The sequence below is a fragment of the Rana temporaria genome, chromosome 4 (assembly GCF_905171775.1).
Source record: "Rana temporaria chromosome 4, aRanTem1.1, whole genome shotgun sequence".
Taxonomy (NCBI): domain Eukaryota; kingdom Metazoa; phylum Chordata; class Amphibia; order Anura; family Ranidae; genus Rana; species Rana temporaria.
Window position 1 is genome coordinate 83,986,127 of NC_053492.1, and position 16,354 is coordinate 84,002,480.

Genomic DNA, 16,354 nt, shown 5'->3' on the forward strand with positions numbered 1-16,354 from the left:
GTGACACAGCAGGGACGTGGAGCTCTGTGTGTAAACACAGAGCTCCACGTGCTGTCAGGGAGAGAGGAGACCGATCTGTGTCCCTTTACATAGGGACACAGCATCCGTCACCTCCCCCAGTCACCCCCCACACAGTAAGAACACACCCAGGGAATACATTTAACCCCTTCCTCAACCCCTAGTGTTAACCCCTTCACTGCCAGTCACATTTATAAGGTATTTGAGAGTTGATTTTCGCGCCAATATGGTATAAGTGAAACATAAAAACTTATTAAATGGAATATAAAAAAATATATATATAAATGAATATATGTTAAAGAAGCTGCTCCCCTAGAAATATATGAGAGCAATCTCTCATTATATTTAGTGAATGAGTGATAGATAGGGGGCGCTAGTGATACAAAAAATTATTTTTTTCTTTGTAGTGGTAGCAATTACAAATATATGTGATACAAATTAAAAAATAAACAACAACTAAATGATCTAAGCTAATTAGCAAAGATACAATTGATTCAATAATTGAAAAATTAAGATTCACAAGGGAACCTCTTGATTGAAAAGAAATGTGCTCCCAACACCTTATAACAAGAATTAATTCTTATGTGATAATAATGTCCATATATATAGTGGGAGTGAGCCACTTGAATAACAGTAAAGTGAATCTTGCAGTGGACCAGAAGAAACAACGTGCAATCCTCTCATAGGACCACAGCTGAGCTGTCATTGGCCGGTTAGCATGTCAATTAAGCGGAGTAATTCCGCTCGCTTCCAAATAAATTAACGTGACCCCAGTGACCAGGCACGCCCCCCTGAAGACGTTTACACGAAACGATCGTCGGCGGCGTAGCCTGGTCACGTTTTTTATCTATTCCCATCATCCGACTTCTGTGAGCTGGCGAGGCAAGAGGGGACACACACCGCATGTAAATTGAGGTTCCACCTCCTCATTTAAAGGCCCGCAGACCCAGTGCCGGGATGGGCACCTTTTAATGTAAGTGGCCACTTGGCCCATGTTTTGTTTTATCATTTTATATTAAAAACCGGTTGCACTATGGAGTCTTTCTGTTTTTCATTTCATTTCTGAGAATATTGGGAGAAGATTTGCCTGTGTCAACTACTGGAGAACGCATTATATGTTTGCAGACATTCAGAACTGCACAAGCGTGTTTGACTTTCTTTTTAACTAAAGGAGTCAAAGCGCTGTGGTAAGCGCATATATTTATTCACTTTTGGGTGTCGTTTCTGCGGAATTGGTGGAAGGATTTCTAAGCACTGCAGTTTATGAGAGGATTGCACGTTGTTTCTTCTGGTCCACTGCAAGATTCACTTTACTGTTATTCAAGTGGCTCACTCCCACTATATATATGGACATTATTATCACATAAGAATTAATTCTTGTTATAAGGTGTTGGGAGCACATTTCTTTTCAATCAAGAGGTTCCCTTGTGAATCTTAATTTTTCAATTATTGAATCAATTGTATCTTTGCTAATTAGCTTAGATCATTTAGTTGTTGTTTATTTTTTAATTTGTATCACATATATTTGTAATTGCTACCACTACAAAGAAAAAAAAAATTTTTTGTATCACTAGCGCCCCCTATCTATCACTCACATTTATAAGGTAATTAGTGAATTTTTATAGCACTGATCGCTGTATAAATGTGAATGGTCCCAAAATTGTGTCAAAAGTGTCCGATACGTCCGTCGCAATATCGCAGGCCTGACAAAAAAAAAAAAAATGTAAACAAAAATATGTAGAAGAATACGTATCGCCCTAAACCGAGGTAAATTTTTAATTTTTTTTAAAAAAATTGTGATATTATTATAACAACAAAAAGTAAAAAATATTGTGTTTTTTTCAAAATGTTCATTTTTTTATATGTTTATAGCGCAACAAATAAAAATCGCAGAGGTGATCAAATACCACCAAAAGAAAGCTCTATTTGTGGGAAAAAATGATAAAAATATAATTTGGGTACAGTGTTGTATGACCGCGCAATTGTCATTTAAAATGTGTCAGCGCTGAAAGCTGAAAATTGGTCTGGGCACGAAGGGGGTTTAAGTGCCCAGTAATGAAGTGGTTAAAGGATAAGTTCAACTTTTAGAGCATGTTACACCCATATTTATGGTGTAACATGCTCCAGCACATGTCCTTGCCCCCAGGAGAAATTGGGAAGGGGATCCTCTCTCGCTGTCACATTTTAAAAAGGGCTCCACCTGCACAAATCTGTAAATGAGAGAACTACATGTCCCATCTTCCTCCCGGGTGCTGATGAACGCATTCATAGTTCATTTACAAGCTCTGCAGCTTTCAAACTGACAGCCTATACAGACATACGAGCAGAGAGCTGTGGGGCTGGTTTGCAGTAGCCTGGCATTGCACCCGTGGTCCACTTATTACGAGTTCAAAAGTCTGCAGGCTCCTGCGGCAAAAAATAATAAATGCATTTCTGTTAAAATATGTGCATTTATTACTTTTTCCCCAAAGGTGGACTTAGCCTCTAAGATCAGTTAGGCCCCATGCACACGAGACACTGCTAAACTCGAGTTCAGAGGCATTTGGGTATTTTTTTCAACTGCCCCTGAACACATTTAATGTTATCCTATGTGTCCATGCACACAATCAAGTTTTTTGGCGTTTTAAAGCAGTTGGGTTTTTGTCCGTTTTTTCAGACGCAAAATTTTGGGTTCAGAAGCGTTTTATTTATGCGTTTTAAACTTTGGGAGGGTCTACAATGTCTTTGAGATAAGCGCTGACAGCCGCAAACGCGGTAAAACGCCGCTAATCGCGGCAATTCGCGGTAAAAACTGGCATTTTTAACGCCGGTTTTTGCCTTTGAAAACGTGAGTTTAGAGGTGTTTGTAATTGCTTCTCGTGTGCATGGGGCCTTAGCTTTTGCCTGGAATTCCACTTTATTACCCTACTAGGACACCAAAGCAACAATAAACACTGAAAGCACATTAATCAAGTAATAAATAATGACTCGGCAAATAAGAGTGTTACAAAACAGAACATTAAGGGAAGGATGAAGAAACAGCAAAAAAATAAAAAAAAGGTGGAAGCGAGACTTGCATATCCATAGGTTTGGCCTGGAAGAAGCCTATAGACAACAATATCATAAAATCATCACATCCTTCAAAGAATCCAATTTTCTCTCGGGTCAATACAGCTTGGAGAACTTCATTCTAGTAAAAGCCAAAGTACTTAAATTCTAATTTACCTTTCATCTTTTTCCTTTTCTCCACAGAGCTCCGCCAATCAGGGTTGATCTCATCATAGCCGGGCTAAAAGAAAAAAAAAAAGAGAGAGAGAGACGAAGAGAGCCAAATGAGGGAAGGCAGATAATGAAAATGTAACAGTGCTGAACATTTGTGCCATGAAATATCATTTCAACGAGACAGACTCCGTCTACGAAGTATCTGATCAAGGCTGCAGCGTTCTGAAGCGTATTCTCATTAATGTCTTGCTATTAACTATTTCAGCTGGAGGAAAGTACACATTGCAGAATTGAACTGGGCAATAGACCAGAACATTTGCTTTTATTTTCTCCAGGCAACTACTGTCTGCTCATTGGAGTTGAGCATCGGATTCTTAAAGCACTTACGCCGATGTATCTACTGATACGCCGTAAGTGCACGGATGCGCCGTCGTATCTATGCGCCGGATTCTTAATACAAGATACGCCTGAATTTAGGCTTCCTCCGACCGACATAAGTGTCCTACGCCGTCGGAGCCTGGGCGCATATTTACGCTGGCCGCAAGGGGCGCTTCCATTGAGTTATGCGTCGAATATGCAAATGACCGAGATACGCCGATTCACGAACGTACTTGCGCCCGTCGCAGTAGTATACGCCGTTTACGTAAGGCGTACGTCCGGCGTAAAGTTATTCCACCTATAGGAGGCGTATCCCATGCAAAGGTAACAGCCGTCGGATTTTGGCGTAAAATGAAGGATGGATGGCCGCACTCCAAACCAAACAGGTTGTCTTTATTTAAACGAACAGCAAAAACATACCAGATCACAGCAACAGAAACAGGAGGATAACCGACGTTTCGCACTGACTTAGTGCTTATTCATGGCTGATTTTACGTCGATTTTACGTCGATTTTACGTAGGACTACGTGAATAGGGCTGGGCGTAGGTTACGTTCAGTGATTCGACGTATCTTAGGCGTTAGGTCTGACGTAATTCTGAGCATGCGCACTGAAAAGCGTCCACGGGACGGCGCATGCGCCGTTCGTTCGGCCATTCATTAGCATGGGGTCACGGTTCATTTAAATGGATCACGCCCACTTCCTTCCTACTTTGAATTAGGCGGGCTTACGCCGGCCAATTTACGTTACGCCGGCGCGAGTGCTTTGTGAATACTGTTCTTGCCTCTCAATGTTACGTCGGCGTAGCGTATATGAGATGCGCTACACCCGCAAAAATATATGCTGCTCTACGTGAATCCGGGCCCATGAGTTGATTTCAACCCCAAGTTACCAACCTGCAAATAGCCCCAAATTTCACAGTGCAGCCTGCTTTTAAAAAATTGCTTTATAAAATAAACATAAGGCTTTGTTTTCGAGCATAGCCAAGTGATCACTGTTCCCGTGCAGGCAAGTGATCAACTGGATTTGCTAGCAAGCAAAGCCAACCCCAACGTCAACTCTAAGGCCTTTGTCGATAAAGCCATGTCAGTGACAGCTGCCCCTGCATTTATTTCTAGGCATATAATAAAGTGATTGTAAAGGATCATTTTTATTAAAAATAATAAACATGTTATGCTTACCTTCTCTGTACCATGGTTTTGCACAGTGGCCTCAATCCTTCTCCTCTAGGGCCCCCCAGCTGCGCTCCTGGCTCCTTCTCTTCTTAGTGAGCCGCCATAGAGAACCTCTTCCTATCACGGGAGTGAATTCATCGTGGCTCTGGCAAACCACAGAGCCGGTGCCCGCAAACCCGGAAAAAGCTCCGGAAAAGATGTTGGCCTTGACAGCAGTGCTCGGGGACCGCTGCAACGGCTTTGTTCTTAGGCAAGTATTTCATAATGAGCTAGCAAGCAATGCATACTAGCTCATTATGCATTTGTCTTGCAGGGTTTGTTTTTATTTTTTCTGAGGTTTACAACCTCTTTACGTGCACTTGGACAGAAATACTTTTCGTAAAAGTTGTTTAAGAAAAAATAAATAAAACATTTCCAAACACTCAGGAGCCATTTAACCACTTAAGGACGGCTGCACGAAGATATACGTCGGCAGAATGGCACAACTGGGCACATCAACGTATATGTACGTTGCTCTTTAAGCCCAGCCGTGGGGTCTCGGGCGCGCGCCCGCGGTGCGCTCCCGTGACCCGGTGCGAAGCTCCGTGACCGGGACCGTGGGACCCGCGGACCGGATCGCCGCTGGAGTCCCGCGATCGGTCCCCGGAGCTGAAGAACAGGGAGAGCTGTATGTAAACACAGCTTCCCCGTTCTTCACTGTGGCGGCGTCATCGATCGTGTGATCCCTTTTATAGGGGGACACAATCGATGACGTCACACATAACCCCATCAGCGCCCCCTGTGGTTATCTCCCAAACTGGAACTGTAATTTCCACAGTAAACAATGCATTTTAAATGCATTTTTTGCTGTGAAAATGACAATGGTCCCAAAAATGTGTCAAAATTGTCCGAAGTGTCCGCCATAATGTCGCAGTCATGAAAAAAAACGCTGATCGCCACCATTAGTAGTAAAAAAAAAAAAAAAAAAATTAATGAAAATGCAATAAAACTGTCCCCTATTTTGTAAACGCTATAAATTTTGCGCAAACCAACCGATTAATTTTGTTTGGGAGCCACGTCGCACGACCGCGCAATTGTCAGTTAAAGCAACGCAGTGCCGATTTGCAAAAAGGGGCCTGGTCCTTTAGCTGCATTTTGGTCCGGGGCTTAAGTAGTTAAAGTCCACTGCACCCATAAAAACAAAAATCCAGGGGAAAGAAAACTTCTCCCTTGCAGTGGAGCTCCCCCTTCGCTGTAAATAGTAAATGCTTCTTTATGCCTAGGGTACCAGTAAAGTGCCAGGACTTTGGCCTACCCTGTAACCCACGCTCCCCCTATGGTCTGTAGATGCTTGCTGGCCATCCTCACTGACAATGCAGGGACATTTCCCTCAAACATTATATATTTTATGAAAATATATAATGGAGAACAAAATGATGGCTGTTGCATTTTTTTAGCGCATCCATTTATCAAATGCAAAACTTACAAAATGTTACGTCAAGTAAATAGATACTAAACATGTCAACATTAAAAATTGGGCATGCCTGTAAAATGGCAACAAGCTATGGCAGGGCTCAACATTTTAAGTATTGAGCCACTAGCCAGGCCTCAAGGGTTACTCGCCACCAGTTTCCCCGCCCAACCCCTACCATGCCCTTCCCCTAATTCTGCCGCTAATCACGCCCTCATAAATTATCTCCTGAAATGACACTTATGCAGAATTAAGTTACAAAAATAAATATCAACAACTTTATCCGTTCCTCTCAGTACAGCCTCACCTGTGCCCATCAATGCAGGCTCACATGTGCCCATCATTGCAGCCTCACCTGTGCCCATCATTGCAGCCTCACCTGTGCCCATCATTGCAGCCTCACCTGTGCCCATCATTTCAGCCTCAACTGTGCCCACCATTGCAGCCTCACCTGTGCCCACCATTGCAGCCTCACCTGTGCCCACCATTGCAGCCTCACATGTGCCCACCATTGCAGCCTCACCGTGTCCACCATTGCAGCCTCACCGTGCCCATTAGGAAGCTGATAAAACCCACTGTCAATTAACACCTACACATTTCCCTTGAAATGGAAGAGCAGGTAATTAGCCATCCTTTACTTGAATTAAATGCGCCTCACCGCTTTATTGCATAATGTGGAGTGAGGGGGGCGAGCACCGTCGGTGGCCGTTGTTGATCGGGAGCTGTTAATTTGCAGGTAGTTCCTTTCACATCCTACTTTGGCAATAGGGCAATCTCCCCAATGGGACACAGATGGCGAATGAAAAAAAAAACAAAAAAACAACAATGAACCCTCCTTTACTCTATCCATTTTTTTTTTTTAGCAGGACTGCAAGATTGCAGCAGACCCCAAGTGACACTTTTTGGGGGCCAGTGACACCAATACAGTGATCAGTGCTTAAAATAAAAATGTCCCCCCCTTTGTCGAATCACATAGAACAGTGGGTGTGGCCAAATTGCAAAAGAGGGAGGATCATAAAGGGGCAATAAATACCAGGCGTGTGTTATGTACAGAGTGCCATTTCAGGGGTGCCCTGTGCGCAGAGTTCATGGGTGTGCTGTGTACAGAGTGCAGGGTTGAGGAGTGTGCTAAATACTGAGTACCGTGTTCAGGGGTGCACTATGTACAGAGTGCAGGTTCAGGTGTGTACCACATATGGAGTGCAGGGCTTAGGGGGTGTGCTATGCACAGTGTGCAGGGTTCAGCCCTCTTTTACAGGCTGTCCACATCTCACTTCCACCCCTCCTCGGCTCTGACTTCTGCATCACTCAACTCCCCCCCCCCCCCCCCACATCTGTAAACATCTCCTCCACAGCCAGGAAAAATAAGTTTCCTTACATCTTATCTTCTTCGACCCAGCTCTAGTACCTCTAGGCAGCGTAGGCAGTGGCGCCTCTCTCACTTGCAGGGAGATCATTAGTCGGCATCTGTGCACCCAGGCACAGATGGGGATCACAGAGCAGCTTACCATGTGATTTCCTTATCCCACACCACTACATCTGCACCTTCCTTGTCCCCGCAGTGAGTGCAGGAAAGGCAGGGAACTGTGAGATGCACTGAAAGAAAAACTGTTGTTGTAGACACAGAAGGCCTCTGTGGTTACAAGTGACATTGGCTAACGAGAAGAGGACGAGAGCCACATAGAATTATTGCTCTCGCTCTAACGCACGCGGTGTTACCTCACATGTGTGGTATGAATAGTGTTTACATATGTGGGCGGGACTTACGTGCACGTTCGCTTCTGAGCGCAAGCTACTGGGGACGGGGCGTTTTAATTTTTATTTTACTTCATTTTTTTTTTTTTTTGCGCTTTAAAAAAAATAAATTTGGTCACTTTTATTCCTATTATAAGGAATGTAAACATCCCTTGTAATAGGAATAGTGTGTGATCGGTCCTCTTTATGGAGAGATGCGGGGTCAATAAGACCCCACCATCTCTCCTCCAGGCTGGAAAGCATGAGATCGGGCAAAAAAAATTCACCGATCTCATGCTTTTAGCCACAATTGCGGCTTTGTTTACTTCGGGGTACCCGGGCGTGACGTCATAACATCGCGCCCGGGCCTCCGACGGTTATAGAGATGACCGGTGACCAGATGGTCACCGGAAATCTCTATGCTATTCGTTCGGCGGCGGTCGATTTGTTCTCCGGGCCTCCGATGGCACGGGCGAGCCCGGAGAAGCACCGGATGGTGGCGGGAGGGGGGCTTGTCCCCTCCCGCCGCCTGTAAGAACGATCAGGCCGCTATGATCATTCTTATGATGCGCACAATCGCCGCCTGAAAAACGGATATCTAAATGGTGCCTGTAGCTGCAAGCATCATTCAGATATCCCCCCACTGAAGTCCAGGACGTCATATGATGTCCTACGGTACGGAAGTGGTTAACAGGTAAATGACATGCCTAAAAAATGTTTGCCACATAAAATCTTATAGAAGGTGGTTGTTGAAATGGATGGTCTGACAAGAAGGTGCCTTTATCAAAATTCCAACACGTTTGGTCGCCTTACCACCACCAGATGAAGTCAGGAGCAGCATTTTCTCCCAGAAATATTTTTTAGGTCATCTACTCTTCATTAATCTGTAACATTGGTCTATGCCAACATCCAGAACAGGTCTAATTTAATGGGCACTTAGGTTTTTTATTTTTGATCCACCAGCACCACATGCTGTTTCTGTAAAAGGTTATCTCACGGGAACCTAGTGCAGGATCCAGGCTTACATATTGCTGAATTTTCCTCCTTGCCATATAGATACTAATTACCATTAGGAAAACTAAACATGGTTATTTCCCTGTACTATGCTGGACAGTGATGAATTCCAGCTTCCATGAATCGAGGAAGCAGGCTGAGGAGCCAGAGATAAATGAGATCAGTAATTAGTCCCCTGCAGCTTTGTACAGTACCAACTTGATAAATATGAAACAGACTGCTCCTATTATTCCAGAATCGTTACAGGGCACTTGAAGATACATTTGTCACAGACAGAGTGATTCTATGCAATCATCAGTAGAGAGTCTTACGAGGAACTCATTCACACATCATGGTTCCCTGCCGAGTTACCTTCTATGTCTGTCCATGGAGCTGAATCATCCAGGAGTTCCCAGCGGTGCGAGTTGCACATGCACGATCCCACATCTAGCATACATCATTCCAACTTGTCAGAGCTCACAGTCATATAAGGCCATAGTCTAGATGGGTTATTAAAAGTAGAACGACTGAAGCTAGTCTATGTTGTTAAGATCAGGCCTCTAAAACTAGGGCCAAATTGAAGGTGTAAGCCAATTAGTCTACCAGTGGGTCTTCGGTCAAAGGAGGAAATCCACACCAAAACTGAGAGAACATACAGAGGGATTTAATCGAGAAAAAATCAGACCCCTATCCAATGCAAATCAAGCGACCTTTCATTTAAATTGTGTCTCAGATTTTTTATTTTTTTTTATTGGATAGAATGTCTATTTTTTTACCGCTGTTTGTGTTCCTGTTGAAGTATTGGACCTCTCTATTATCCTGGTGGCCTCTCTCACTGGGACAGAAAGTGATAGTGAATCCAACAGGGAAACTCGTTCCAATGTCGGCTGTTTAAGAAAGAATTTTCCCTTATTCCCCGTTGAAGCAAAAGCTCCACAATGGGGCACAGACAAAAAAAAAGTGTCTAAAAAGCACAGAAAATCAATTACAGGAGTTTTAACCCTTTCCAAAGCAAAAAAAAAAAAAAATTTGCCTTTCGATTCACTTTACAAAAGATCTATGACAGCCCAGCGCAATGGGAGTGGTGCGAGTTACACATATTGCGCTGGGCTGTCATAAATCTTAAAGTATATCTACAGATTACAAGATGACGAAGTAGCGAAGGTTTGGAAGCTGTCAGGTGTTTACGGATGCCTATGAACTGAATGGGTATATTTATTGCGTGTTTTAATCCCTGTGACACCAAGGTAAAATAGGTTAGGGAAATTAGGGGAATATGGTTCATGGAAGGAGGTAGGGGCAGACCGGGATGTGTATTATATTGGGATATTGTTACTTAAAGGGGAAGTCTAGCCTGAGCTTTTTAGGCTGGGCTTCTCCTCTGGGTCACAATTTATTTTGCACTCCTGTGACCAGTTTTCAGCGGTGAGCACTCTAAAGTGCGCTCTTTAAGGCACTGCTTCATCACGCAATCCAAGTCTAAGTCCGCCAGCTGCCTTGATTGATGGCAGTCTCAGCATGCCGCTGATACGGACGCTCCCCACCCTTTCCACAGCTCAGCCCTCCAATGAGCATGGAGAAGTAGAGCAGAAGCAGTGAGAACCGAGCCATCGGCAGTGTTCGGTGGCTCGGTTCTCAGTGCAGAGACGGCGGGGTACAGATGCAGCATAAGTCTGATGCTGCTTCCACCGAGTTAAGTATGAATAGCCAAAAAAACAAAAACTTCTCTTAAGATCAGGGAAAGAGGTAATTTATGATTCAAGCAGCATCCAAATTAATAAATATGTGACTCCCCTTGTGGCATTAAAATATAGAAGTGGAATGATATTGCTTTTGTTTTAGTGGTCAGTAGCAGCAGGATCTCCCTACTGATCCAATAATCAATGGTTTGACTGATCTTCCCCGTTTCGATTTGAAAAGCTGGCTGCAGGGAACCAGTGGCAGGAGGAGCTTCTAGTCCTCTACTTATGGTCAAAATAAAAATATTATTTAATATCAATAAACTGTTTTAACCACTTAAGGACTGAGCCTCTTTCTGAGATTTGGTGTTTACAAGTCAAAAACAGTATTTTTTTACTTGAACCGCCAAATATTATATATATATATATATATATATATATATATTTTTTTTTTTTTTTTTTTTTTCTAACACCCCAGAGAATACAATGGTGGTCATTGCAATACTTTCTGTTACACCGTATTTGTGCAGCGTTCTTACAAGTGCACTTTTTTTTGGAAAAAATACACTTTTTTTTATTAAAAAATAAGACAACAGTAGTTAGCCCAATTTTTTTTTATATTGTGAAAGATAATGTTATGCAGAGTAAATTTATACCCAACATGTCACGCTTCAAAATTGTGCCCGCTCGTGAAATGGCGACAAACTTTTACCCTTAAAAATCTCCACACGCAACATTTAAAAAATTCTACAGGTTGCATGTTTTGAGTTAAAGAGGAAGTCTAAGGCTAGAATTATTGCTCTCGCGATCACGGCGATACCTCACGTGTGGTTTAAACACCATTTTCATATGCGGACGCTGCTCACGTATGCATTCGCTTCTGCATGCGAGTTTGGCGGGACGGGGCGCATTAAAAAAAAAAAAAAAAGTTTTCTTATTTACTTTACCTTTTTTATTTTTACATTTAAAAAAATATATAAAATTGTGTCACTCTTTAAACATCTCTTTTAATACAAAATAGCACGACAGGACCTCTTAAATATGAGACCTGGGCTCAAAAAGAACTCACATCTCATATTTAAACTAAAATGCAATAAAAAATGCAATAAAAATTAAATGTCATTTGAAAATAAATAAATAAATGTCTCTTTAAAAGCTATGGGCGGAAGTGAAGTTTTGACATCGCTTCCACCCTGCAATGGTATGGAGACGGGTGGGGGCCATCTTGCCCTCGCTCATCTCCATATCACACACAGACGAGGACCCGATCACCTCCACCGCTACCCACTGCTCCAGTAAGCCGAGGAGGGCACCGGAACGAGGCGGGAGGGGGGAAGCCCCCTCCCACCACGATAAAAGTGATCTTGCGGCGAATTTGTTGCATAAATCAATTTTATCTGAAAGCGGACCACCCGCTGAAGAAGAAGAGAATACCGGGGTTATGGCAGCTAGCTGCTGCCATAACAACACTATCCCTCTTTAAACATCTGCTGTATAATGACGGAGGGCGGTCCGTAAGTGGTTAAATTGTCATACAAATACATATTTGAATTCAAATCTTTGTTATTTGCAGGGCCGGCCTTTGCGGTGTGCGGGTTGTGCGGTCGCTCAGGGCGCCATAGCAACATGGGCGCCTGACGACCTGCACAGATTCCGATGGTCACAGTCAGATTCGGCGGCGCAGCGCCCCCCCCCCCCCCCTGCGTGACTGAATAAGACTTAGCGCCGTTAGCGGGCGCCGGGTGGCATGCTTGGTGACACAAGGGAGGCAGCGGCAGACACACAGCAGGCATGGAGGGTGCAAGTCGCACCCGAGTGAGCCGTCAGCACACCCGAGACCCGGCAGCAATAATCCCCCCCTTTGCAGCGCCGCGGGTCTGATGAGTCTCAGCTGCCTGTGACTGTCTGTCTCAGTCACAGGCAGCCCAGCACAGTGCACTGAGTGCAGCCGCCTCCCCCTTTTCCTGTGCTGTGTGTGTGCAGCACGTGGCTCAAATGATCTGTATTGTGTGCGATTGTGGGGGGGTCTGTATTGTGTGTGGGGGGGGCTGTATTGTGTGTGGGGGGGTCTGTATTGTGTGTGGGGGTTCTGCATTGTGGGGGGGTCTGTATTGTGTGTGGGGGGGTTCTGCATTGTGGGGGGGTCTGTATTGTGTGTGTGTGTGGGGGGGGGGGGTTCTGCATTGTGGGGGGGTCTGTATTGTGTGGGGGGGTTCTGCATTGTGGGGGGGTCTGTATTGTGTGTGTGGTTCTGCATTGTGGGGGGGTCTGTATTGTGTGTGTGGGGGGGGGTTTCTGCATTGTGGGGGGTCTGTATTGTGTGTGTGGGGGGGGTTCTGCATTGTGGGGGGTCTGTATTGTGTGTGGTTCTGCATTGTGGGGGGGTCTGTATTGTGTGTGTGTGTGTGTGGGGGGGGGGGGTTCTGCATTGTGGGGGGGTCTGTATTGTGTGTGGTTCTGCTTTGTTGGGGGGTCTGTATTGTGTGTGGTTCTGCCTTGTGGGGGGGTCTGTATTGTGTGTGGTTCTGCCTTGTGGGGGGGTCTGTATTGTGTGTGTGGGGGTCTGTATTGTGTGTGGGGGGGTCTGTATTGTATGTGGGGGGGGGGCTGTATTGTATGTGGGGGGGGGGCTGTATTGTGTGTGGGGGGGTCTGTATTGTATGTGGGGGGGGGGGTCTGTATTGTGTGTGTGGGGGGGGTCTGTATTGTGTGTGTGGGTGGGGGGTTCTGCATTGTGGGGGGGTCTGTATTGTGTGTGTGGGGGGGGGTTCTGTATTGTGTGTGTGTGGGGGGGGGCTGTATTGTGTGTGTGTGGGGGGGGGGCTGTATTGTGTGTGGGGGGGGTCTGTATTGTGTGGGGGGGTTCTGCATTGTGGGGGGGTCTGTATTGTGTGTGTGTGTGGGGGGGGGGGGGTTCTGCATTGTGGGGGGGTCTGTATTGTGTGTGGTTCTGAATTGTGGGGGGGGGGGTCTGTATTGTGTGTGTGGGGGGGGGGGTTTCTGCATTGTGGGGGGGCTGTATTGTGTGTGGTTCTGCCTTGTGGGGGGTCTGTATTGTGTGTGGGGGGGGTTCTGCATTGTGGGGGGGTCTGTATTGTGTGGGGGGGTTCTGCATTGTGGGGGGGTCTGTATTGTGTGGGGGGGTTCTGCATTGTGGGGGGGTCTGTATTGTGTGTGGTTCTGCATTGTGGGGGGGGGGGGGTCTGTATTGTGTGTGTGTGTGTGGGGGGGGGGGGTTCTGCATTGTGGGTGGGTCTGTATTGTGTGTGGTTCTGCATTGTGGGGGGGTCTGTATTGTGTGTGGTTCTGCATTGTGGGGGGGTCTGTATTGTGGGGGGGGTTATGTATTGTAGGGGGGAGGGGGTTCTGTACTGTAGGGGGGAGGAGGTTATGTATTGTAGGGGGGAGGGGGTTCTGCATTGTGGGGGGATCTGTATTGTGTGTGGGTGGGTCTGTATTGTAAGGGGGGTTTGCACTGTAGGGGGGACTGTAGGGGGATGGGTCTGCACTGTAGGGGGGGACTGTAGGGAGGTCTGCGTGACATGCAGGGGGTCCAGAACGGTTAGGGGGTGTCTGTGTAACATATAGGTGTCTAGAGCTGTGGGGGGCTGTGAATTGTAAAGTGATGCAGGGTGTTGTATAATGTAAAGGGGTCCAGAGGTGCAGTTGTGGAGAGGGGGTACACAGTAGTGACAGAGATATTGAAGGATGCAGGGGGCACAGTGGGATTTTAAATTTTACCGTGGGGGGGGGGGGGGGCAGATATAGGATCCGTCCCGGGTGCCAAATGCTCTAGGTACAGCCAGGCCACAGGCGGATTCTGCAGGAATGAAAGCGTGGGCGGCTGTCCCTGCCTTGTTAGGAGTCGGAGATCACTGTCACTGGCAGTCTGTGGGTTACTCATTAAGATTGCCGCCGCTCGGCAACAGTGCGGCGGCCATCTTTAAAACTGGACAAAGTACTGGAAGGCCACAGGCGTGGGCGGCTGTCCTTGCCTTGCTATGAGGAGCAGGAATGAGGAGCTCATGTGCCATGCGCACTGAGAAGACAAAGGAGGGCAAGAATCCACAGAAGCAGGTGGCAGATGTAAAAACTTTTTTCTGTAAGTAAATTCTTTTTTTATAAATGCAGTGTACTGCTTATTGTCTGTTTTTGTATTTTCCTATTTAAATAGGGTGTTTCTTAAAGGAACAGTAAATACAAAAGTTAAAAAATACTTTATTGTAATTATGTTTGATATTTGATAGTAAATTTACAGGTAGTGTTATTATACCATGTGATTTATTTTATATGTGGCGTTATTATACAGTGTGATTTATAGTATAGGCAGTGTTATTATAGCGTGTGATATACAGTATAGGTGGCGTTATGTGAATAAAAGTTGTATTTTTATCATAGCTTGTAATCTGTTTTTTGGGAATGGAAGGCTTTAAATGGAGCCGGTATTGGAGAAAGGTGTGGACACTGAAAGGGCGTGGTTATGGAGGGGCGTGGTTATGGAGGGGTGTGGTTACTGAGGGGGCGTGGTCACTAGGGGGCGCTGTAAATCTTTCTCGCACAGGGCGCCTAAAGGCCTAAGGCCGGCCCTGGTTATTTGCATGTGCAGAGTTGCCACCACAGCTGCCAAAATCCCTAGCTGAATTGGGGACATGAACAGAGGCAAACGAATCTCATAATGACTGAGTGAGCATGAACAGCAAGTAATATACCATTTGTTTTTAATACTGTGGGTTTAAAGGGGAGGTTCACCCTATAAAAAATTTCTAACACTACATCCAGCCCAGTTCTGCATATAAAATGACACTGACCTTTTTTTTTTTGCCGTAGATAGCGTTTAGCCTTAGAATTCACCGCGGCTTCCGGGTAGGGAATCCCGCGGGAGTGGGCGTTCCTATTGACATGCCAATTGATTGACATGCTAAACGACGGCGCACACAGCGCGTCACGACTTCCCGAAGGAAGCTCGGGTTGGCTCGGCTCTATTTGGCGCCTGCGCAAGACGAGCAGAATTCAAGCTAAATAGGCCTGCAGTACCTCATTTGTCCTGAGGGACGGGGGCGCAGGAGCCAAGAAAAGCTGAACATTGGCCTGCAGTACCTCATTTGGCCTGAGGTACGGGGGCGCAGGAAACGAGCCAAAGTGTCCTTGGGCCTTTTTGGCCATTTTATGAGCTCTCTGGCTCTCTCTCAAGAGTCCTGTCAAAGCAGGTTTGTTTTTTTTAAGAAAAACCAAACAGCAGCAGTTTGGTAATGCTATCAGTTTAGAAACAAACCCTACTTAGTGTAGTTTTTTTTTTTTTTTTATGAAGATAAATTTAAACACTATACATGAGTGGTTTATAAATGCTTTCACGGAAAACAAACCATTATGACAGAGACAGGATTTTATCTGAAGATCTTTTGTTAAATTGCTTTGCTCAGTGCTTGGCACTCTCGTGGTTATGCTTGATTTAATCCTAATGAAAAAGAGGAGAAGCACATTAATTTATCTCAATTTTAAATATGACTGTGCTCTATTTTATCAAGCCTAGCTGATGAAAACTTTCAGATCCAACAAAGCAGGTAAGTAATTATGGATAATGAAAGTATTACTGGGATTCACGTATGAAATGAACTCCACATGTATTGGTATAAGAGCAGTTCATACTGCGTCTTTGTTAATTGCATTTTTTTTATTAGAAAAGCAATGGTTTATGAATTCATGTACCAGTTGCTGGGGCCATGGGGT

At 45.1% G+C, this 16,354-nt stretch overlaps 1 protein-coding gene across 1 annotated transcript in view; it reads right to left on the reverse strand.

Annotated features, from left to right (window-relative positions):
* NBAS (NBAS subunit of NRZ tethering complex) overlaps window positions 1-16,354 on the reverse strand; it is a 975,710-nt gene that overhangs the window by 806,436 nt on the left and 152,920 nt on the right. The window contains exon 13 of the mRNA XM_040348578.1: window positions 3,223-3,286. Within this exon, the coding sequence (XP_040204512.1) occupies window positions 3,223-3,286 (64 nt within the window). The remainder of the gene's footprint in view (window positions 1-3,222; window positions 3,287-16,354) is intronic.